At 34.5% G+C, this 24,907-nt stretch overlaps 2 protein-coding genes and 1 pseudogene across 15 annotated transcripts in view; 2 read left to right on the top strand and 1 right to left on the bottom strand.

Moving 5' to 3' along the window:
• Nucleotides 1–4,971: 4,971 nt before the first annotated feature.
• LOC146946423 (F-box/FBD/LRR-repeat protein At1g13570-like) lies at nt 4,972–16,731 on the top strand. 14 transcript variants are annotated; one of them, XR_015026741.1, is made up of 6 exons: nt 5,003–5,097; nt 6,137–7,001; nt 7,181–7,336; nt 7,796–7,909; nt 8,257–8,377; nt 8,968–10,590. XR_015026741.1 is itself a non-coding variant. In XM_085744503.1 (4 exons), exons 2-4 carry the CDS (start codon nt 6,162–6,164, stop codon nt 9,217–9,219), a joined length of 1,248 nt encoding a protein of 415 aa, XP_085600629.1. In that variant the 5' UTR covers nt 4,972–5,097; nt 6,137–6,161; the 3' UTR covers nt 9,220–10,590. The 14 variants fall into 14 exon arrangements, 8 of the variants coding, with proteins under 8 accessions (XP_085600629.1, XP_085600634.1, XP_085600635.1 ...); XR_015026738.1 differs by lacking the exon at nt 5,003–5,097 and adding an exon at nt 5,126–5,257; XR_015026740.1 differs by lacking the exon at nt 8,257–8,377 and having other exon boundaries at nt 5,001–5,097.
• Nucleotides 16,732–19,329: 2,598 nt separating this feature from the next.
• LOC146946420 (protein LSD1-like) overlaps nt 19,330–24,907 on the bottom strand; it is a 52,007-nt gene continuing 46,429 nt past the window's right edge. The window contains exon 7 of the mRNA XM_085744513.1: nt 19,330–19,530. Coding sequence (XP_085600639.1) covers nt 19,489–19,530 — 42 coding nt within the window. The 3' untranslated portion in view covers nt 19,330–19,488. The remainder of the gene's footprint in view (nt 19,531–24,907) is intronic.
• Nucleotides 20,250–23,119, top strand: LOC146946422 (uncharacterized; annotated as a pseudogene).

Below are 24,907 nucleotides of genomic sequence, written 5' to 3'. Positions count from 1 at the left end.
TTTCGAGCACAGGTGAATAGAGAAGTAGAAATCGGATAAAATCTAATTCAGATTTGGTACCAGAGATGTCTTGTATCTTCACATGTTGCAATTTGAGGAGCATATCTGGCTCCGAAAAGATATCCTCCCAACAATAGGAGGTGTGTGTTAAAAGGACAGTCTTCTCCTCAAGCCGTGCCTACATGCAATTGTTACAAATTCATGGTAAAATGTCATATGCATATGAGAGATATATAGAGGAATTCCATGAACTTTAGGTACATCTGATGTGGAGTCCATAACCTCCCTAACTTTGGTTTATTAAACAAGGCATATATTTCATCAATGACCCGATCAATTTCTACCTTTCTCACTTTCTTCCCCCTTTCTTCCATTAAGTCTTCCTTGGTTAGTAATTGTTCCTTTTTCTTTGTAACCATCATTACTTCTCCTTTATCAACAGTTTTGGCCTCTTCCATATTTGACCTTTCTTGAGGAAGTTTTTCTTTGAGTGGTGGCTCTTTTTCTTTCATTATTTTCATTGTGCCACAACCTTCTAACATTAAATCTTCCTCATTTTCAACAATACCTTCTCCAACAATCTCTCCGACTCTCTCAAACATGTTTGAATTATTTTCTTGTTCTTGGTGAGAGGATTGAATGTTGGATTGGTTCTCCATGATTTGTGCTTGAATCATCTCCAACTGAGATGATAAATTCTTGAATCTTAGGTTGGTCTCTTGCATGTTTATCATGGATTGTTGCATGAAGAGATTCAAAGTATTTTCTATCACCGAATATCTTTCATCTTCATACGAATGTTGCTGATACTGTTGATATGATTCATACTCGGGTGGAGTGTAGAAGTTGTTATAACCATGATCAACCATGATTTTATCTAGGTGATGATCCTGAAACGGAAACAACTAACAAGAAACTTTTCTTTGTTTATCAAAGAGGGGTTAAATCAATCGTACTATCTATGATACCTAAACACCAATCCCCGGCAACGGCGCCATTTTGATGTAATATTTTTGCATCAAACAAGATAAGTATTTTGTATCGTCTCCACAGGGACTAGCGCGATATCAAGGACAATTCAACATCAAATATCATTATAAGTATTAAGAGTACTTGTTTGTTTCAATTGTGACTAGATTAACTAAATTTCAAAAGTAAAGCTTGAGATTAATAAGGCGTGAAACTTGTTAGGTTTAGAGTTCCTTAACCAAGCGTCACACAAAACCTAATGATCAATACGGATTCTAGCTTTATAACCAAAATTATCACAATCATTTCTATAATATCCTTAGTTTCCAAAGCGATATCGTTATTTCTAAAGTATCGTTTAAACATTCGTGTCCAAACATTTAAAAGATAACAAAGTCGATCGGATAACTTAATCGACCGTGTCCAACCGACTAAATGTCCAAAAGCATTAAACTCTTGATTAAAGGTGGTTATCAAAGGTTACCAAAGATGTCAAGTAAGTTAACCTAAGATAGATTGTTACTCTAGGTCTAGATTCAAGAGTTCGTGTCCAAATCATCTTGAATCTCATTGAAAGCATTAAGAGCAAAAATAACAACAATATTGAATATAAAATTGCTAGAACCAAATATTTAGAGATCAAAAGATTACATGTTAGCAAAGATCAAGTACCTCTTATCCCAACAAAATATATTTAGCTACTCATTGCCATGGAAGCCTTGCAAGGATGGATTAAAGAGGAAGGTTCATTACATTTTGTGATGCCTCAACAAAGGAAGAAAGAATCCACCTTCTACCACTCTTACTCTATATACTCTTGCCCTATTTCTCCCTCTAAGAATGCTATAAGTAAAAACTATGAAAAACTAAGAGAGAAAACGAAAACTAAGATGAGATATGACAAGCTATATGATCCTCCTTTTCAAGAATAGCAAGTGGCTATTTATAGAATTCTGTTCTGCTTGAGCTCGCAGCTGCGAGCACACCTACTCGCAATTGCGAGTTGCTTCTTCTGGACCAATGAACTTCTGCCACGTCATATCTGAGGAGCTTACGCCGCCCTAACTCGCTACTGCGATTAAAACAACTCGCAACTGCGAGTTACTCGCAACTGGCACTCGCCATTGCGAGTTGAGCGCGAGCACACACTGCCTCCTGGTTCAGCTTCTGCCATTTTGCACTTTTTCATGATTTTTGGTCTTCGCTCAGTGTCTTGGGGTTAATTCCTGCATAAAAGGATAGGGTAAGATATATAAAGCGTAATAAGGCATTTAACGCTTTTATCTCGGCTTTTCCTTCAATAACTTGCAAAACAAGTAACAAAAAGTGCATAAAATACAACATGAAATTAACACTTCTTGGCACTTATCAAGCGTGCTCCTCTGTCAATTGAAACTAGTCAGTTGACAGGGCAGTCAGATTCAATTCAAAACAACCTTTTGGAATGCATTCTTTTATGTGATGACGGGAATGCATCTCTAAGAGGTTTCTTTGAATTGGATCGTGCTCCTCTGTCAATTGAAACTTGTCAGTTGGCAGGCAGTAAGATTCAACTCTAAGCAACCTCTTGGAATGCACTCCTTTATGTGATGACTCATCTTATATGAGGGAATTCGATGTGAAAATCTATATAGATGATTTTGTAGGATACATGTGTTGTTCTCTTCATTCTTTTGAGTTTTCAAATAGACTTGCAAATTTTTACACTAAGTATACGACACTTCAATTTTGACAGTTTCGGCAAACTTTCAAGAATTAAATTTAAATCCAACATCATGATGATACCATATATATTTAGTGAGAATGTAATGTAATGTAGATGAAATTAATACTAAATAAAATTGTGTATTTTTTAATTGATTTTGTGTAATTGTGTCACTTTATTCGAATTTATTTATTCAATACGCAATTTTTATTCGAATTCACGCTGTGTTTATTTAGTCTTTATTCAAATTTATTTATTCACTTTATTTGAATTTATTTATTCAGTACACAATTTTTATTCTAATTCACGCTAGGTTTAATTAGTCTTTATTCTAATTTATTTATTTAATACACAACTTTTATTCGAATTCACTTTATTCTAATTTATTTATTCAATACGCAATCATTAAACAAATGCAAATATAAACAAAAATAATAGACATAAAATCTCATTTTATTAATATAATGGATACATTTACAATGGGGTAAAACTAAATCTAGGGCAAAACTAAAACCACAAGAAAACCAACCTAGGGTAAAACTAAATATGCTTCTTTTTACCCCAAAAAAGCTGGTCACCAATCATCTCAAGTTCAAAGCAACCTCTTGAAATCTTCAAAGATACCTCTTTCTATGAAAGACCAAGGATGGAAGAACAACATTTTTGTTGTAGAAGAAAGAGGAGGAGAGAATCTGAGAAATGGTAAAGGTTGGAAGGGTATATATAGGGGGTTTAGGGTAACATAGGTTTTAACTACACAAAATGCAGTCAAAAAACGTGTAAAAAAGTGTAAAAAAATGTGTAAAATCAATTAAAAAAAGTCAAGAACCGTCCAAAAAAATATGTTCTTGGTGCATGAACCACCGGCCATCCTGCATGAGTTAACTCACGCCACCGGTCAAAGGTGCGTGACTTAACTCATGTTGCATGCATGGAGAGCGTGAGTTAACTCACGTTGCGGAAGTTAACTCACGCAGGAGCATTTTAGAAATTTCAGTTGGGAATGAGCAAAATGTGTTGGGTAAAAAGCATAATTCAAAAAATAATCCACATTAGCTCTTAACAAATTCAAATCTTTTTTTTTTTTGAAAGAACAAAATTAAATCTTATTCTCACTAACTTAGTCATAACATTTTAATGGATCAGATATATAAAAATATTAAGAGCACATGTATTATTTTTGTCATACGTTAAATTGTGTTGCGAAAAAGTTATGAGAACGAGATCGACATTTACTCAAAAAAGAATGAACATAAATTTATAGTGTAAGTTTTTTTTTTTTTTAATAAATAGATAAAATGACAATATCGTAAAACAGAAGTTTAAGCTCAAATCGTTAATGTTTTTGTCCTAAATTAAATTGGGTTGCAAAAAAAAAAAATTTGAAAACAAGATTGGAGCTTTATTTAAAAAAGAATAAACATAAATAAATAGGACAAAATGATAAAAAAATTGAAAAAAGATATTGGACCTTTTTTATTTAAAAAAGAATGAACATAAGTAAATATGACAAAATGAAAAGAAAAAAAAAACTAAAAACGAGACTGGACCTTTATTTAAAAAAGAATAAACATAAATAAATAGGACAAAATGATAAAAAAAATTGAAAAAAGAGATTGGAACTTTTTTATTTAAAAAAGAATGAACATATATAAATAGGACAAAATGATGAAATAAAATTAAAAATGAGATTGGACCTTTTTTTATTTAAAAAAGAGTGAACATAAATATATAGGACAAAATGATAAAAAAAAAAAAACGAAATTGGACCTTTATTTAAAAAAGAATAGACATAAATAAATAGGACAAAATGATAAAATAAAATAAAAATTTGAAAACGAGATTGGACCTTTCGGGTGTTGAAGGTGTAAACCCTTTTGAGTTTTGATGCTCTTCGACGCAACCCTTTCAACAAGAGATTGGACCTTTTTTATTTAAAAAAGAATAAACATAAATAAATAGGACAAAATGATAAAAAAATTGAAAAAAGAGATTGGAACTTTTTTTATTTAAAAAAGAATGAACATAAATAAATAGGACAAAATGATAAAATAAAATTAAAAATGAGATTGGACCTTTATTTAAAATAGAATAAACATAGATAAATAGGTCAAAATGATAAAAAAAAAAATTGAACCTTTTTTTATTTAAAAAAGAGTGAACATAAATATATAGGACAAAATGATAAAATAAAATAAAAATTTGAAAACGAGATTGGACCTTTTGGGTGTTGAAGGTGTAAACCCTTTCAACAAGAGATTGGACCTTTTTTATTTAAAAAAGAATAAACATAAATAAATGATGAAAAAGAAAAATTGAAAACGAGACTGGACCTTTCTGGTGTTGAAGGTGGTAAACCTTTTCGAATAAAACTCTTTTCATGCTCTTCGACGCTTTCAACTACGTAATTCATTTTCACTTTGGTTAGTTCTTTGATTTCCACTTCAACTTTTTCGATTTCATCCTCCTTTCTTATTTATTTTTCATGTTTTGTTCATTTTCATACATTATGTGCTTTTCTTGGCACGTCAGGTCCTATGGCCTACTAAACGCCCGACCCAACCTAACTCGTTTAATAAATAGGTAAAACGAGCTTTTTCAATAGCCTATTAATTTAAATGGGCTAGGCTTAGGCTTATAAAAAAGCCTACCAGACCGGCCCATATATGAGTATATTACATATTCTCATATTTATTATTTATATAGTAATACAAAAAAAACATTACAGTTCTTTCTAATTCTCATTAAGTTGCTGATTTTTTTTATCACTTATGATCCATATGGTTATTTGATGTGTTTGACTGTTACTGATATGCCTATGGTTAATTATGGCCATCACATTAAGTTTGAAATCCTTCGTGTTATCAAACATTATTATTCTTGAGTTTCTATCCATCTATAAATTTTACGATTGTGCTTTATTAGTGTAATTTGTATGTAATTAATGTTTATCTCTACATTAAGTATGTTGCACAAATTGAAAAGAAAGAAAAATTGATGAATGGACTCTAATTGAAATTTGTAACAAAAACTACACTTTTAGACAGGTTAATAGGCTAGGCCAGACTTTTGAAAAGGTCAGACCAGACTTAAAATAAAAGGTAAAAGGCCAAGGCTTAGGCCTTAGTTTTTTTCAACTAGGCCTGACCTATTTAAGCAAAGCCCGACTTGGCCCGGCCTATTCCCACCCCTGGTGTTCGACACCAACACATTATTACATTATTAAGTTAAATCATTGTTTTCAAATTATTATCGGTGTCAATGTTGTGTCTGCGTCTGTGTGGTGCTTTATAGCTTGAAACCTACCCTTGTATTGTTATCACACAACATTTTACTGTGCTCATCCAAAATTATGACAATATCACAAAACATTCTTGTATGCATACTTAATATACACTAACAATTTTGTTTGTTGATTCTTGCATATACCATTTCTTTGAATTTGAATATTTCTATCTAAAGCGAAGAAAACCGTCGAAGCTTAAAAATGACAGACATGGACTCAGATAGAATTAGTTGCTTACCAGATCATATAATAGATTGTATTCTTTCTCGCTTGTCAATCAAGGAAGCAGGGAGAACAAGTGTTTTATCTAACAAATGGAGGAAAAAATGGTCCACACAACCGGATCTTGTGTTCGATAGAGAATGTGTATCTGCTGCAGTTTCCCAATACCCTTTTGTTATCGAGAACAAGTTTGTGAGGACTGTTGACCAAGTGCTTTTACTTCATTCTGGGCCAATCAACAAGTTCAAGATCTCTGATTCCGGTTGTGATCTCATTGGTATGAAATCTGTGGCTGACATTGATCGGTGGATTCTTCATCTAACAAGAAGGTCTATTAAAAATTTTGAGCTGGACATTTGGTTCAAGCAACGCTATAACATACCTTGGTGCTTATTCTCTTGTCAAAGTTTACATCATTTAACTTTGTATTGTTCTTCGCTTAAGCCTCCAACGATGTTTGAAGGCTTCAAGAACTTGAAAAGTCTTGAATTGGAAAAAGTTACGGTGGCTCAAGATGCTTTTGAAAACTTGATATCTGGCTCCCCTTTGCTTGAAAAATTGATTTTGGGAGATTTTGATGGATTCACTCAAATTAATATTCATTCACCAAATATCAAGTTTGTTTTCATCAGGGGTAATTTTGAGGGTATTAGCTTTGACAACACTTCCGAATTAGCTAAGGTGATTGTTGATTTACGTTCCTATTTGAACTCTGAAACCGGTCAAAGTATGTTACATGGATGCTCTAGCAACTTGCTAAAATTTTTCGATCATCTACCCAACATCCAGAGCCTACTGATTACTTCCTATTTTATAAAGGTATCCTGCTCTCAAGCATATGAATGTTGAATTTGACTGTATAAGTGACTCATCTAATGCTGTTTATGTTTCCCCCTACAATTTAATAATGAACCAAAATCATGTGTATGCAACTCTTGATCTGTAAGTATTTGAAACATTATATTCTGATTTAGAGTTACTTTTCTGTTTTGCTTCAGTATTTGGCTGCAGGTGTTGTGCCAGTAAAGCTTCCTACACCTTGTATTAATCTAACATCTCTTTCCATACGCCTAAACTTCAACGACTTGACGGAAATTTCGGTTGTTCTTTGCTTGCTCAAAAGCTCACCTAATCTTCAAACATCCAGAATATTTGTGAGTAATCCTTCACCTTGTCTTTTCTTGACTTTGCTTTCCTTTCTGATTTCTGGTTTTACTTGCACATTCTGTTTGTTTTAGTATTTTGGTTCGGCTCGGCTGTGTTGGCTGGGGGTGGGGGTGTAAAAAACAATGTGGTTAGGAGGAGAATAGAGGGAATTGTGAATTCCTCTAATTTAAGGTATGATAGGATAAATCAGATTTGGTTTCAAGTCTCAACTAAGGAACAATGTTATACACTAAACTATTTGACCGATTAAGCAGCAGGAGTAAATTGGAAATGTGCAGACTGTGGATGTAATGCATTAGAGATTTGATTATAGAAAGGAGGTGGCTACAATATTTTTTTGACCAAATATTGTTTTAAAATTTGTACATTCAATTTCTTAAAAGTTTAAATAATATTTTTTTTCAATACAAATTTTTTCTTTTGAATTCCTTGACATGTTTCCTCAGAATTTTGAGAATACAAAGGATGATGTATTGTCCGTGTCATTTTGGCCACCCTAACGGAAAAGGCGTCGAGCTAACGACGTTAAACAAGCGCTAGTTGGAAGGCAACCCAACTTTGTAAGTTTATTTATTGTTTTTTAATGCATAATAGGTATTAGAGTCATGTGCATGAGCCAAAACATACAAAACAGAAGCCAAACAGAGAGCAGAATTCTAAAATGTCTTAACTCGCAATTGCGAGTAAAACAACTCGCAACTGCGAGAAAAGTGGTCTTTGACTGCGTTGACTACCAAATCACTCGCAACTGCGAGTAAAGTTGCTCGCATCTGCGAGTAGCTGCAGTTCTGGCAGTTACAGACTCCCAAGCCACTAACTCTCATTAACCACCCATTACCACCAATTATCATTTCATTTTCGTTTTGCTTTCTCTCTCATCAAACAAATCACAAAATTTTCTCTCAAGCTTTTGGGTGAGCCTAGCGTGAAACACAAACCCTAGGAGTTCAACACAAGTCCAAACCAAGTCAATCCAAGTCGATTTCATTGCATTTTTCATCTCTGCACTTAGATTGCTACTCAAACAGGTTTGTATTGTACTTTTATTCAAGCTTTTATGATCATTTGCAAAACCCTAGGGTAGATGATTGTTCTGTTGATTCAAGATCTGCAAAAATAATGCCCACATGAGAGAGATGAGACAAAATCATGCAGATTCTTATTCCTTTCACTTTCATCCACAATTTTTGATTACCCATTTTGTAAAAATGAACAAATAAAATTAGGGTTCTTTGTGGATCAATTCAAGTTTTTGACCTAATCCATGATTTAGCTCATCTCTCTATCAATTCAAGGGGCGCAATTGTTAGATTTAGGGTTAGAACACCATGGCATTGAACAAATTTTGAAAAAGGTTGCGTTTTGCCAATTTCTGGGTAACTCGCAACTGCGAGTGAATGTACTCGCAACTGCGAGTGTTCATTATAACTCGCAACTGCGAGTGTTCATCATAACTCGCAACTGCGAGTGAAGTTGCTCGCCATTGCGAGTTGTAGCAGAACCTGCAGCAGTTTCTATGAATCACACTGTTTAAACCTGCTGTTGATAATTTTTCCATTCCACACTGTTGTTTAACTGTTATATTGTATTGCGTGTGGATTTCCTGGTTGTTTTGCAGGTATGGCACCAAAGAGAGTTAACACCGGTAAACGAAAGCAAGGCGAAACATCCGCACCCCAACCCCCACCTAGAAACCAGTCCTTTGATAGGGAAAAATTTAGGTCTAGGTACCATCAAAACAGATACAATGTGTTCCTCAAACAGTCCTTGTGGACTAAGAGAGTCTTTCAAATCAACCCCGAGGGACCATATAGAGACTTTCACCAACTTTTCCTTGCACAAGGGTGGACCCGACTCCTTAACCCTATAACCAACATTAATTCTGAGTTGGTGCGCGAATTCTATGCTAACGCCCTTCCAGAAAACCCACAAACCGACCCATTCACCTTTGAAACTTTTGTGAGAGGTCGGACAATCCGGTTTGATCGTGATGCTATAAACGCATTCTTAGGAAACCCTTTCGATCTTGATGTTGAGGCTGAGGATGGGATAGATGACTTTCATAACAAACAGAACTTGGGTCACTTTTTAGATGATGACACCCATGAAGAGATAAAAAGGTTCATTATGCTAGAGGGGGAAAACTATGACCTAAGTGATGCGGGGAGAGAACATATGGCCCAATACAAACTCATGAAAAAACCGGCCAAACTCATCATGAGGTTCATCCTCCACAATGTCAAGCCCAACAACCATATGGCTGATTGCACTGTTGATGTATGTCCCCTTATTTATTACATTCTCAAAGGGATTAAGGTGGACATTGCCCGAACAATTGCTTGGCAACTAAAGTTGGTTGCACTTCAAGGTCACGGGGAACCAAAAACCCGCCTCTCCTTTCCCGGATTAATCATGGGGCTGATTAAAGACACCACTATGAGGATGCCAAGTGATGTCCATGACTACATCAAGAACCCTATTAATGATGATTTCATTACCCGCTGGATTTGGAGTGACAAAAATAAGGGTTAAGGTAAAAGCAAGAAAGCTTCATCTTCTCGGGCACCTCCCTCACAATCCGAGCAACCCACTGCAGCTTTTGACTTTGCAAGCTATGCTCAGTGGCAACATCAGAGTAACATGCACACTTGGAACATGCTGGCAGCCACAAACCGTGCAAATATGTACTTCCAGCAGTCACAGTATATGATGCAGCAACAGTCCGGGTACCCTCAAGAGATCATGAACCAGTTTATGACCCCTCCCGCTTTTCAGAGTTATGTCAACTGGACTGAGGACATGCCAGGTCCCTATGGAGGGGGTGGAGACTTTGCAGGTTATGAGGATGCAAACATGGAGGAAGATGTAGGTGGTGATGATAATGAGCAAGATGATCCAGAGCACGTGCATAGTGCTACTTCATCTCACCAGGGATCAGATGATGACATGCAGGGTTGAGAAGGAAGAAAAGTCTTGAAAGCTCATTCTTTATATTGATATATTATCAAGCTTTCAGTCAATTTTTACCTTCTCATTTATCTTTTATTTGCTTTCTCTTTTGTTACTTTGTGAAAAATATTTTGCTTCTGTTGTTTGTTTCATTTTAGCACATGGACTCATACTTTGTTCTTTTAATTAGTACTTTGTTTTATCATTTTGGATATTGTTGTATGGTGACAATTGTTTTTAATTAGTACCGTGATGTTCGTATTTATATTAGTATTATTTAATGTTTTATTGTTAGTTAAAAGAATGAGTTAGCACTTTTGGGTTAATTAAGTACTTCATTTTGTTTTAATTTGAAAGTTGTGGAAGTTTCTTTTGTATCATTCTTGCTTAATTTTCAAATCTCAGATGATTGATATTGATAAATAGATGTGATTAAAACGCAACGCCAAGGTACAAGTTTCCAGTTTTTCTAGGTTTTTGCTCGAATATGAAGCGAGTACTTGGTACAAATTTCTAGGTTTCCAGTTTTATTTCATTTAGATCTCCGCAATAATATAGTTGTTTGTGAACCACTTAGTTCTAGCCTAAAAGTGAGGAAACCTCAATTGTTTGTACTATATGCAAGGAGACCGGAATTCATTGTTTAACTCGGTTGTGTTATGTTAAATCCAATAATTGTTTTAAATTGTGTGAAGGCATGGATATGATCAAGGCACATTTTTGTTATTGAGTGAAACATACTTGACCACAAATAGCCTACCTTTTGAGAAGAGCGAGTATTTGCTAACCCACTTGAGCCAAATGAATCGGATTCCTCAATTATGAACTGTCAATTCATAAGCACAATGCTTGATGAATTTGCCCTTTAAACTTTTCAAGATCCAGTTTATTTTTGACGCACTTTAGGACTCTGATATATTTTTAATTGTTGAACCCTAAACTTTCATTGTTTATTTGTCCCGTTTGCCTTAGAGTAGGGGAACATTCAAATAGGGTATGATTTGATTCAAGTTGGGGAGAGAAGGTAGATGTAAATCTTTTGTCAAGTACAATGGTGTAATTTTATTTTGATCAAGACAACATGGTGTTGTAAATACAAAAAGAAAAAGAAAAGAAAACAATGTGTACATGAAAAGAAAAAGAAAAAGAGAAAAGAAAGAAAAATCCAAAAATAGAATAAGTTGTCGAGATCAAAGTGTATCATGTGTAACACCAAAGGTTTGTAATGTTTGGTAGGGAAGGTTGTGGATTTTAATGGTTGATACAAGGAATATTCCTCTTTGCTAGGCTTTTTGATTTCAATTGCCCCACATATGACATTTCTTTTGTAACCAAGCCAAGTTATAACCCTCGAAGACCTTTTGATCCATGTTTTTTGTGCCTTTTGAAACGATATTTGGATGGACACATAACTTGATTGGAATGTTAACTTGATTTCCGGATGTGTGTTCATAACCCTCATTCATATGATTTCAATTGTTTATCTACTTTCAAAGAAGTGTGTTAGGTCTGGTTCGTAAGTAAATATATTATTGTTTTGAAATATTTGACATGAACTTTGTACTTAGGACTCATCTCATGTTGGTAGTAGAATTTTAGATTAGTTGGAAACTTAGAATTGCCCGCGCATTCACTTTTAAATCACTCATCTGAAAAAGTTTTCGAAGCCTTTTGTACTTGTGTCTTGTCATAGTAATTTGTTTGATTTTCAATCTTTTGTTTGAGGACAAACAAAGAGTTAAGTTGGGGAGAGTTTGATAAGTGCCAAGAAGTGTTAATTTCATGTTGTAGTTGGGGACAAACAAATTGTTAAGTTGGGGACAAAGAGTTAAGTTGGGGACAAACAAATTGTTACTTGTTTTGCAAGTTATTGAAGGAAAAGCTGAGAAATAAGCGTTAAATGCCTTATTACGCTTTATATATCTTAACCTATCCTTTTATGCAGGAATTAACCCCAAGACACTGAGAAAATACCAAAAATCATGAAAAAGTGCAAAATGGCAGAAGCTGAACCAGGAGGCAGTGTGTGCTCGCACTCAACTCGCAATGGCGAGTGCCAGTTGCGAGTTGTTTTACTCGCAGTTGCGAGTTAGGGCGGCCTAAGCTCCTCAGATATGACGTGGCAGAAGTTCATTGGTCCAGAAGAAGCAACTCGCAATTGCGAGTAGGTGTGCTCGCAGCTGCGAGCTCAAGCAGAACATAATTCTATAAATAGCCACTTGCTATTCTTGGAAAGGAGGATCATATAACTTGTCATATCTCATCTTAGTTTTAGTTTTCTCTCTTAGTTTTTTATAGTTTTTACTTATAGCATTCTTAGAGGGAGAAATAGGGCAAGAGTATATAGAGTAAGAGTGGTAGAAGGTGGATTCTTTCTTCCTTTGTTGAGGCATCACAAAGTGTAATGAACCTTCCTCTTTAATCCATCCTTGCAAGGCTTCCATGGCAATGAGTAGCTAAATATCCTTTGTTTGGATAAGAGGTACTTGATCTTTGCTAACATGTAATCTTTTGATCTCTAAATATTTGGTTCTAGCAATTTTATATTCAATATTGTTGTTATTCTTGCTCTTAATGCTTTCAATGAGATTCAAGATGATTTGGACACGAACTCTTGAATCTAGACCTAGAGTAACAATCTATCTTAGGTTAACTTACTTGACATCTTTGGTAACCTTTGATAATCACCTTTAATCAAGAGTTTAATGCTTTTGGACATTTAGTCGGTTGGACACGGTCGATTAAGTTATCCGATCGACTTTGTTATCTTTTAAATGTTTGGATACGAATGTTTAAACGATACTTTAGAAATAACGATATCGCTTTGGAAACGAAGGATATTGTAGAAATGATTGTGATAATTTTGGTTATAAAGCTAGAATCCGTATTGATCATTAGGTTTTGTGTGACGCTTGGTTAAGGAACTCTAAACCTAACAAGTTTCACGCCTTATTAATCTCAAGCTTTACTTTTGAAATTTAGTTAATCTAGTCACAATTGAAACAAACAAGTACTCTTAATACTTAGAATGATATTTGATGTTGAATTGTCCTTGATATCGAGCTAGTCCCTGTGGAGACGATACAAAATACTTATCTTGTTTGATGCAAAAATATTACATAAACGCTCCAATTCAAAAGAACCCCTTAGAGGTGCATTCCCATCCGTGACACTCATCCTATACAAAGGAATTCGATGTGGAAACCTATATAGCTGATTTTACGGAATACATGTTGTGTTCTCTTCATCTTTTTAGTTTTCAAACAGATTTGCAAACTTTTACCCTAAGTATAAGACACTTAAATACCAACATCTTCAACAAACTAACAAGAATTAAACTTAAATTCCAACAAAATAAAGACACTACATATTAATGATGCTACCTAATCATAATTTTCAGGTGGAATCAAACTATTGAGAATATCTTCAGGCGATCTCAACAGGGTGACAAACATATCGATCCACGGGAACATGTTGTGCTGCCAAAAAATTGAGAACATGCTCCTCACGTCGTCGTTGTTCTTTATTTCTAGCCGACTGAACGTTGTTCTATCGTCGTCCCACGTTGGACGTTTATACCAAACGTATTCCACCCTCCCTGTGTCTCCGGGGTTGAGTCCTTGGTTGATTTCATCCAGTTGATCCTTGAGACCTTTTAACGTGACATTAATGTACCGAATCTTGAACATCTAAGGATTTCCACCGTTGAAGTGTATGCAAACACTAAACAAATCGGTCATTGTTTCAAACCTACACCATAAAAAATTAAACAATCAATGAAAAACTCATTCAAACATTTCATCAAACACTTTGAGTGCAAATTATACATAAACCCTAAAACTCATAACTACAACATAAACATGCAAACATCATAGCAATTAAGTAATATAAGTCCAGTACATGTAACATTGTATCATTTCTTGCAAAAAAATCAAAATTTAAACAAAACCCTAAACCTAAAAAAATCTAATTTAAGAGAAAAAATCTAACATCTCAACATAAAAAGGTTAATGGTGTTTGATAATGAAAACTTATTTGTTATTAGAGTGTTGTTTGGTTTGAAGTTGAAGGAATTTCGGATTTGGGTGATTTGAGAGAGATATGAGAAAGATTTTAGGATTTTAGATGGAAAATGAGAAAATGAGATTATGCCTGCCTTTAAAACAGCACGCATCATGAGTTAACTAACACAACGTAACCTAAGTTATGCAGATTTAACACTAACGTGAGTTAACTCACACAGGGGTAATATTGGAATTTCAGTTGAGAATGAGCAAAACGTGTTGGGTAAAGAACAAAATTCTTATTTTTTGTCATACACAAGATTGGGCTTATAGATCTTTCAAAAAAAAAAATTGGCTTATAGAAAATTGTAAGGTACAAAATTGTATCTTCAATTTTTTTTTAAAACAATTTATTTAATTTATAAAATATTGTTTATCCACTTTAATTTCCGTTATTTTGTTGAAATTCAAATTTTAAGAAACAAAAAAGTTATTTTTATTTTTTTTAATACATTTTGTTAATTATAAAAGAGTTAATTATAATATTAAGTAATCGTACCTGATCAGAAGGTGACTGCCGGTGCTTCTTTATTGCGGTGGTTGAATGTGGGGGAAATGCGTCAATTGAATACTGGAATGGCGGGGGGTGTGTGGTTGCAGACACTCCAACGCTCAAGTCAAATATAGGTCAGAAATGGTGGTTTAAAAGTGAGAGAGATGCTACCTTGGGGACTGCGAGGAGCCCCCTTTATATAGAGGTGGGTGAATGCAGAGCCGTTGTAATGGCACACGTGCGCCCGATGGTTACGAAATCGTGGAAAGTGTAACTGCTGGGGAGAGATTTGCGGAAACGTGGGTAAAAAGATGTTACAATTCGTTTGGATTGGTCTCAGTGGGCCTAGGTCTCTGACAGGTCCAGAACATTAAGTAAAACTCAATGAAAATTGCTTTTCTGACTTCAATAACTTCCTAATAACACATGGAAGTTACGAATTTACCCCTAGTGGTAGTTAACTACCGCTGCGTCTGTTACATATCCATCTCAGAAGCAAGCTTCCAGCCACTCTCTCATCACACTTTCTCTCTAAAAATTTCAATTATCACACACACTCTCTCTAAAAAAACTCTACTAAACCATCCAATTTTTTCGCCACTAAATCACAAGTAAATAATCACTTAGGCTATTATCATACATTTTAGTCTGTATATATGTTTATATGTTTATAATTTTAGTTGTAGTTTTATTTTTAAAATTTGATTTTTTTTAATAGAGTTATGTTGTAGATCTAAAATGCTATTAACAAGTATTATGAATACTTGTTATAATGGACTAATATTGCTTAAACTTATTTATTTATTTCGAGTTTTTAAAAAAAAATTAGGGTTTATTTGGTTTTTTTTAGGGTTTATGTATAATTTGCACTCAAAGTGTTCGATGAAATGTTTGAATGAATTTTTCATTGATTGTTTAATGTTTTATTGTGTAGATTTGAAACAATGGACCGTCATTTGTTCAAAGCTCAAGTACGGTTTAACGGTGGAACCTGTCTTTCGTTCAACGTCTGGGTCGATATCACGCTAAAGGATCTGAAGGATCAATTGAACGAAATCAATCAAGAACTCAACCCCGGAGACACAAGGAGGGTGGATGACCTTCAGTATGCACGTATTGGATATTTGCAGGGCCAAAAGATAATGTTGACGGACGATGAATGCGCGAGGACATGTTCTCTAGACATTAATGTTCCCAATAATTGAGTTTGAAGCTACGTTGCTGAGATCGACTGAAGGTCTTCTCAAAAGTTTGATTCTTTCAGAAAATTATGTTTAGGTAGCACCATTATTTATTTTGTTGGAATTTAAATTTAATTCTTGTTAGTTTGCTGAAGATGTTGGTATTAAAGTGTCATATACTTAGAATAAAGATTTGCAGATTCTTTGAAAAGTCAAAAGAATGAAGAGAACACAACATACATTCTATCAAATCAACTTTATAGGTTTTCACACCGAATTCCATTGTATAAGATGAGTGTAACGAAAGGGAATATACCTCTAAGATGTTGTTTTGTGCTTGATCTTGCTCCTCTGTCACTTGTAAATTGTCAGTTGGTAAGATTAAGTTCAAAAGAATATATTGGAATACATTCCTTTTTGTTACTACTCATCTTATATGAGGGAATTCATTGTGAGAATTTATATACTTGATTTGATAGAATACATGTATTGTGTTCTCTTCATTCCTTTGACTTTTCAAAGAAGGTTGCAAATTCCTAGCCAAAGTATATGACACTTCAATCCCAACATTTTGAGCCAACTTTCAACAATTTAATTTAAATCCAACATCATGATGATACCACATATATTTATGAGAATGTAATGTAATGTAGATGAAATTTAAACTAAATAAAATTGTGTATTTTTTAAAATGATTTTTTGCATCTTCATAAAAATGAACCCGAACCAGCCTATTTTGTTAAGCCCAATTGTATACTTTTACTTGCTGCACACCCCTACATGCTTACTGCACCCCCCTCCTGCATTTGTTCTTGCTATTTTTTATAACTCTTTCAAAAACAACTCATGCATTTCTTTTTAATTCTCTTTCAATTAATTATGTTTCATGCATTTTAATGCTTTAATTTCCATGATTTTTTATTTTTGCTTTAATATTTTTTAGAATATCTCATGCATTTTAAATGTTTTATTTCATAATTTTTCTCGTTAATTTTGCTTTACCATGCATTGCTTTAAAACTTTTAACTTCATGCATTCTATTTGGTGATTTATTCTAGTATATGATGTTTTTAAGTCTCTTATTATCTCGTTATATTTTGTTTGCTTTAATTTTAGTATAATCTCATGCATTTTCTTTTCCTCTTGCAATTTATTTAAATTCCATGATGTTTAGTGTGTATAATTAGGGAATGGATGCAATTTATTTTGCATTTTTTATTTCTTGCCATAGAATATATGTAGGAGGGTATGTAATAATGTAGTAAATGCACACACCGACACTTGCACCAGCCCTATACCACTTTATTTATCGCTTTACGCTCGCTTTATTTTTCGCATCGTTACGCTAGTTTACCGTTAGCTTAGAAAAATCTTTTTGTCTCAAAAAAATCAAATAAGGAAAAAGTCAAAAATATTTTCGTAATAAACCTTGGATCCAAATCCAAGATGTTTTTTCTTTTATTTTCTTAATCAAATTTCTAATGAATTGTGTGGACGAAAAATGTATTAATCGAATATTTTTTGTTTTGTTGCGATACAATTTTTGTTCTTTAAAATGCAATTTCATAAAAATGTGGTAAAATGAAAAATGTACAATTGAAAAAAATTGGGAATAAATTGAGAAAATTGGAAAAAATGAAAGAAAAAAAAATGAACGCAAAGGTAGTTAACTACCGTTGGAGGCAATTTAATATTTTCCATGTGTTATTAGAAAGTTATTGAAGTAAGAAAGCAATTTTCAAACTCAATTTACACACACAAAAAAAAAAAAAAACAATTTTGAAAGTACGAAAATAGTATTTTGTTTCATAAAATTTAAATTTACGTTTAACAAAATAGAGTTTCGATTTATAAAAATTACAATAACAATAACAACCAAATGTTATCACATTAAGTGCAATCGGCAAAATGGATAAAATAACATTTATTAATCATATTGGATCCAACTTATTAATCTTGTAGAATTTAAAATACATTTATTTTCTGTATAATTTGATTTAGAGCTTTGAAGGGTACTTTTTTTTTTTTTTTTTTTGTAAAATTAAATAAGTAAAATATAAGGTAGCTAAAAGTGAAAAATAAAATTGTGATAAAGTAATTTTAAAAAGATGTTGTGGTGAGAAGACCAAATATTTTTTATTTTTTTATAAAGAAAGTAATCGTATATTCGTGTTTATAAAGGAAAAAAGTGACTAAATGTAATAGTGGGGGACTACTTCCCTCCATGAGCCTAAGGTTTGTTTGTACAATCACACATTGCACAAGGAAGGAATAAAAACAAAGTGAGTTCATATATGCAAACAATTTGTAAGGAAATGAGACAATATAATTGATCACCAATAGCATTTTGAGCTAAGCACCCAACAACATGCTCTTTTTAGCTCGATTAGATAAGTTTGATTCAGCTTCTTTACCGCAGTTGTGCGTCTAGTGGCCATATTCCGGCAAAAATGAAAACCTAGCAATTCTTGCTCCAATAGAACTTGTGTCTAGGAAGGTGGTTGACGCGGAAACAAACACACGCTATATTGCAAAAAGGACGATTTATTTTGGTAATTAAAAAAAGGACAAGATTGATAATGTATAATTGCACCAATTGAATATCTGTAATTGTTTAAAATCAACTTTTCTACGTAAAAATGCAATTTGAACACCTCATTGATCCACTGATCATGCTTACCAAGTCACCAAAACATAAACATCAAAATCACATCCAGGACTTGTAATTCTAGACAAAATCAAAATGAACCTATCAATTTGGACAGGGCCGGACCCTAGGGGTGCAAGCAGCGCTATAGCACCGAGCCTCCCCGGGGTATGGGCCTCCAAAAAAAATTTATAGCCCAGTACCCCCCACTAAAAAAAAAAATACTCTTTCTCTAATACATACCAACGCGCGTTCCATTCCTCTCACCATCAGTGTTTCGTTTTTCTTTTACTTCCTTTCATGGAATTGGCTGATTTTTGTTGAACGTTAAAATTGCTAAATGCTGGAATAGAGATTGATAGAAATTAATTTTATGAGTTCTTCAAATAGAGATTAATTTTATGAGTTTTTCAAATTGCTAAATTGGCTGATTTATGGTTTAATTTTATGAGGCTGACAAGTTCAAATAAAGATTAACGTTTTCCCCTTTCCAAAACAACACTGACATTGTTCTTTTAAAAAAAATACATCTTTATTTTATTATGGGTCTCATTTCAATTCCAGCACCGAGCCTCCATATTCGTAGGAACGGCCCTGAATTTGGATGTAGATGCAAAATGAAGCAAAAAAGTAGCAAGTCACAAAATTGAAAGCTTTGTGCACATTCTCACATTTCAAACCTTGTATAATGCATATAAATACACGAAATCAATCTAAACCTTGAACGGAGAAGAGTCTAGACTTCAATTCAATCATTGCAGGCCTCAACATCACATAAACCAACAACATTTTAAAGCATCAGCAATCATTTCTCCTCTGTTGTAACACCGACAACAACATTGCTTACCTGTGCCAGTTCACATTCTTAAAATTAAATCTTGTTTTGCTCAAATATCACAACAACAACAACAAAAAATCACTGAACCAGTAGAAAATGCAGGATATGGTAACTATACAACGGAAACTTTTAATTAAGATTCCTGTAAAATATTTTATAGTTTTCATCACTCTAAAATCTGAAATTACTGATTTGGTCCCAAGCATCCATTTGAGGGAAGAAAGAATTCATTTTAGACCATTTGCAACGGTTTGTATAATCTGACATTCAACAAGTAAAAGCAGTCCAATGGTTTGTTGAATGCATGTTGAATGTAGTGTTGGAGGAGAGAGATGATGAAGCCGTTCAACACAATTGAATCTGCCATCCGATGCCACGTGGCGACGTTTCATTCGACCGAACAGGCGCGTGCAGCGCACGCGCAGACAGCAGCGTGTGAGCTGCAGACCGGATGAGAGAGGATTTGCTTTTTGGATAAGCTTGCATATGTGTCTCGTTCTGATTGGTCCTTCTGATTCTTATCATTTTAATTATTTAAATCAACTATTTCGTTGTAAATTAATTTTAAAAAAAAAATACCAAAATTCATGATTTTTTTTTCTCTATAAATAGACACTTGGTTTATTTGATTTGGACACAGAAAAAAAACCAAGTTTTTCACTATCTTCATCTTATTATTATCTTTCTATTAGCAAACTAAGTGAAGTTTTAATCTTCTTTTTAGTGAAATGGATCCCAATAATAACCCTTTCAACAACCAAAATTATTCTAATTTCCCATTTAACTACGAAAATCCCAACAATTATCCAAATCCAAATCAATTTATCAACCAACGTCCTCAAAACATACCTCAAAATGTACGTAATTTTGGTTTTACACCAAATTTCAACCAGTCATCCTCTGTTCCAAATTTTCATGGATATTATGGATCTATGATGAGATATCCATCTCAAACACCCTCGTTTAATGGTTATATGCCAATGGAGAATGAAAATTTTCCCAGTGGTAATGCATATCAATATTCTGAATTTTCAACACAAATAACTCCTGGTGGCATGGCAGTTGCTAATGAAGTCACTCCAGAAGATTCAACTCCTAAGAGCAAGAAAAGTAAGGAACCAACATGGAACACTCAACAAAATTTGGTGCAAATTAGTGCATGGATTAAATATGAAACAAGCAGTGTTGTCGGGAGAAACCAGAGAGGAGAAACATGTTGGGGTAAAATTGTTGAGTATTGTAATGAGTATTGCTCATTTGATTCTCCCCGCGATCTAGTTGCATGCCGAAACCGTTTTAATTATATGAACAAAGTAATAAATAAATGGGTTGGTGCTTATGATGCCGCTAAGCGTTTGCAAGGAAGCGGTTGGTCGGAAGATGATGTGGAGGCAAAAGCCCAGGAATTATATGCATGTGGGAAGAATGTTCAATTTACTTTAAAGGAAGAATGGCGCGCTCTCCGTGATCAAACACGTTATGTTAGTCAAGTAGGAGGAAATGTTGGCTCAGGAAGTAGTGGATCTAAGAGATCTCACGAGGACTCTGTAGGATCTAGTGCTCGTCCAATGGGTAGGGAGGCAGCTAAAAAAAAAGGAAAAAAGAAAAGCAAGGACGCTGCCTTGGAGGAGGTGGAAAAGGAGTGGGTTCAATTCAAAGAAATCAAGGTGCAGGAGATTGAACAAACGAAAGAGTACACACCGCAGTGCAACAAGAGAACAACATATTGAAAATGAAATTGTACCTAAAGTTAAGTTCCGAAGAGCATCTCGATGACCGGAAAAAAGATTTGTTGGAAAACTTGGTGCGTGAGCTGTTTGGAAATTAATTTCACTGTAATATTTGTTTGTATTCGGTCAAAATTGTCAGTGTTTTCTAGTCCCCAGTGTTTACTTTAATAATTGTCAGTGTTGTCTAGTCCTCAGTGATAGTCCCTAGTGTTGTCTAGTCCCCCGTGACTTATTTCACAAACTATTTGCTTTAATAATTATGTCCACTGTGTGCCCATTATTTCACCTACTATTTGCTTTACCAATTATACGTGACTTTAATTTCACATACTATTTGAAGGTCTTCCTCACCGTGTGCCCATTACTAATTATCCCCACTGTCCACCACACACTATTTGCCCATTAATAATTATACGTGACTTTAATTATCCTCACTGTCCACCACACAATGTACTTATATATAGGGACTCATATCTACTTCTAATATCACAAATCTCATTCATACCTACTACCAATATCACAAATTGCACTCAGATCTACTTCCAATATCACAAATTTCATTCATATCTACTTCCAATATCACCAAAAACTATCAATGGATCCTTTTGATATGGAAGCCTACTTCAAAAAACGTGATGTTGAAGACACTTATATCGTCAACCGATTTATTCAGCGTCGAAAACAAATAGAGGAAGGTAGTGGATCTCGTAGTAGAAAATATTTAAATAAAGATCATTCAGCGGCAAACCAAAGACTCATTGACGACTACTTTGCCAATGAGCTTACATATGGCGATGCAATGTTTCGTCGTCGGTTCCGGATGCAAAAACACGTTTTCCTTTGAATCGTTGGAGACCTTTCAAGTAGTGATAACTACTTCACCTAGCGAGTTGATGCCGCCAACAAAGAAGGTATATCACCCTTAGCAAAATGTACCACAACAATGCGAATGTTAGCATATGGTGTGGCAGCAGATGCGGTCGATGAATACATCAAAATGGGAGGTACTACAACATTGGAGTGCTTACATAGATTATGTGAAGGAATCATATGATTGTATGAACAAGTGTACCTGAGAGCACCAACCCAAGATGACCTTCAAAGAATACTACATGTTATTGAAATGCGGGGGTTCCCAGGGATGATCGGGAGTTTTGACTGCATGCACTGGGAGTGGAAAAATTGTCCTAAAGCATGGGAAGGTCAATTTACTAGGGGGATAAGAGAACTACCACAGTTATTCTTGAAGCAATTGCATCTCATGATCTATGGATCTGGCATGCCTTTTTTGGATGTCCAGGAACGTTGAACGATATCAACGTTCTAGACCGGTCACCGGTGTTTGATGATGTGGAACAGGGAAAGGCTCCAAGGGTGAATTTCTTTGTGAATCAACGTCCCTATAATATGGCATACTATCTAGCTGATGGTATCTACCCTTCTTATCCAACTTTCGTCAAATTGATTAGACTTCCTCAAAGTGAACCCAATAAGTTATTTGCAAAACAATAGGAGAGCTGTCGGAAGGACATCGAACGTGCTTTTGGAGTGCTTCAAGCTCAATTTAAAATCATTCGTGAACCAGCTCGCTTGTGGGACATGGCCGATTTGGGTATCATCATGAGGTCATGCATCATATTACATAATATGATTGTTGAGGATGAACGAGATACATATGCTCAACGTTGGACCGATTTTGAGCAATCTGAGGGACGTGGATCTAGTACACCACAACCATACTCGACCGAGGTACCTTTCCAAATCACGTGCGTGCTAGATCCGAGTTGCGTGATCCAAATGTTCATCACGAATTGCAAGCAGATCTAGTGAAGCACATATGGACAAAGTTTGGAATGTTTCCTGATTGAAGATGATTTGTATCGGACTAAATAAATTAGTTGTGTGTTGTGTGCTTGTTTGTTGTCTTGCATTTTAAGCTATTTGTGTGTCACGTGCTTAGTTTGTTGTATTGCATTTTTATGTTAAGAAAATAAAAATAAATTATTTTACAAAATTTTGTTTTTCCATAAAAAACTAAAAAAATAAATTGTTAATTGTATTATTTTAATTTAATTATAATCGATAATTATAATTTTATGTAATTGATGACATGCTGTCATTACGTAATTTTTAGGACTTATTTTGACATTTTGATAGAGTTCTAAGCAACATTAAGTGTCTAGGAGCAGTTAAAAGCAGCAAATTTGGAAGAACTGGAATGAAGCCAATTGTACTGCGATTATCTAATCGCAATGCGATTTCTTGAAGTCAGAGAGCATGTTTTTGAAGAAGCTGGATCGTAATACGATCCAGCCAATCGTGATACGATTTCAAGAAGGGCTTTAAAAGAAATTAGGGTTTAATGAAGCCATCGTGGTACGATTTTCTAATCGTGGTGCGATTTTGGGCGATCCAGAAGTTGCCTATTTAAGCTCATCTCACTCTCAAACATAAGGATTACGATTTTGGAGAGCTAAAGTGCGATTTTAACATCCAGAAGGCTGCAGCGGAGAGGATTTCATCATCTCTAACCCAGTTTATGTATGTTTTAATTCTTTCATTGATTATGCTATTTGTAAACTCAATTATGAGTAGCTAAATCTCTTAGAGATTAGGTCGGAGATGAATCTATATAACCCTAATTGATCATATGTTGCTGTGAAACTCTATTGTCTATTAATGAATTTCTAGTCTTTATTCAATTCAATTGTTCTTAATGCTTTTTATATCCTGATCAAATATAAACATGATTTTGTGAGAACGAATGACTACTGACCATAGCTTTCGACTTAGACCTAATTGAATTGTTCTAATAAACATGGTTAGTCTAGGAATGGATAATCGTTTGTTAGTGATATTAGGTTAACGTTCATAAAACCTTCAAGGATTATTAGACCACCTAAGGAATTAGGGGCTGTAGTTTAAGAAGAGGGTCCTAACTCAAGGGATTGATTAGGGCTAATTTGTTAACTATCGTGAAACTAGAAAATCATTAGTAACAATAGGTGCAGTAACCAATTAGGGGAAACATAGAGGATTCGAAGACCTGATCTCATCTCTCTCATATTTTCTTAATCAAATCTAATTCTTTTATTTGATTTCATAAAATCAAACCAAATCTACTGCCTAGTGGCAAACTAAAATAAACTTTTATACATCCTATTTTTATAACGCGATTGAATTATTGAAGTTAAAAACAGTCCTCGTTGAATCGATATTTTTACTACTTCGATAGTATTTGGTGCACTTGCCAAACGTCTATCAAGTTTTTGGCGCCGTTGCCGGGGACTGTTGATTAATTTCAACAAGGCAATTACGTTATAATTTAGGATTTCTGCAATTTAATTTTCTGTTTTTTTTATTTTTCTGTTTTAGTATTCATTTGATTACTTTGCGTTGTGCAGTGCTACTAAGGTATTTTGCTGTTTATGCGAGGTAAAGTGAGCGCCGACGATCTCGAATATAATCCAGAAATTGAAAGGACTGCTAGAGCACTCCGGAAAGCTGTCCGGTTGCAAAGGTTAGCTCATTCCGTTCCACCGGGTGTTCGAGAACAAATACCGGAGCCACTCTCAACTGAATCTGAAACCATGGGAGAACCTGCACCAAGAACAAAGCTAGGAGACTGTGGGTTAGCAACTCATCGCGGTCAACTG

The sequence above is a fragment of the Medicago sativa genome, chromosome 2, assembly GCF_051527215.1.
Source record: "Medicago sativa cultivar Bolivia chromosome 2, Bolivia_mono, whole genome shotgun sequence".
NCBI lineage: Eukaryota > Viridiplantae > Streptophyta > Magnoliopsida > Fabales > Fabaceae > Medicago > Medicago sativa.
Note: the sequence above shows the minus strand (reverse complement) of the source record. Positions and strands in the feature narration are given on the sequence as shown.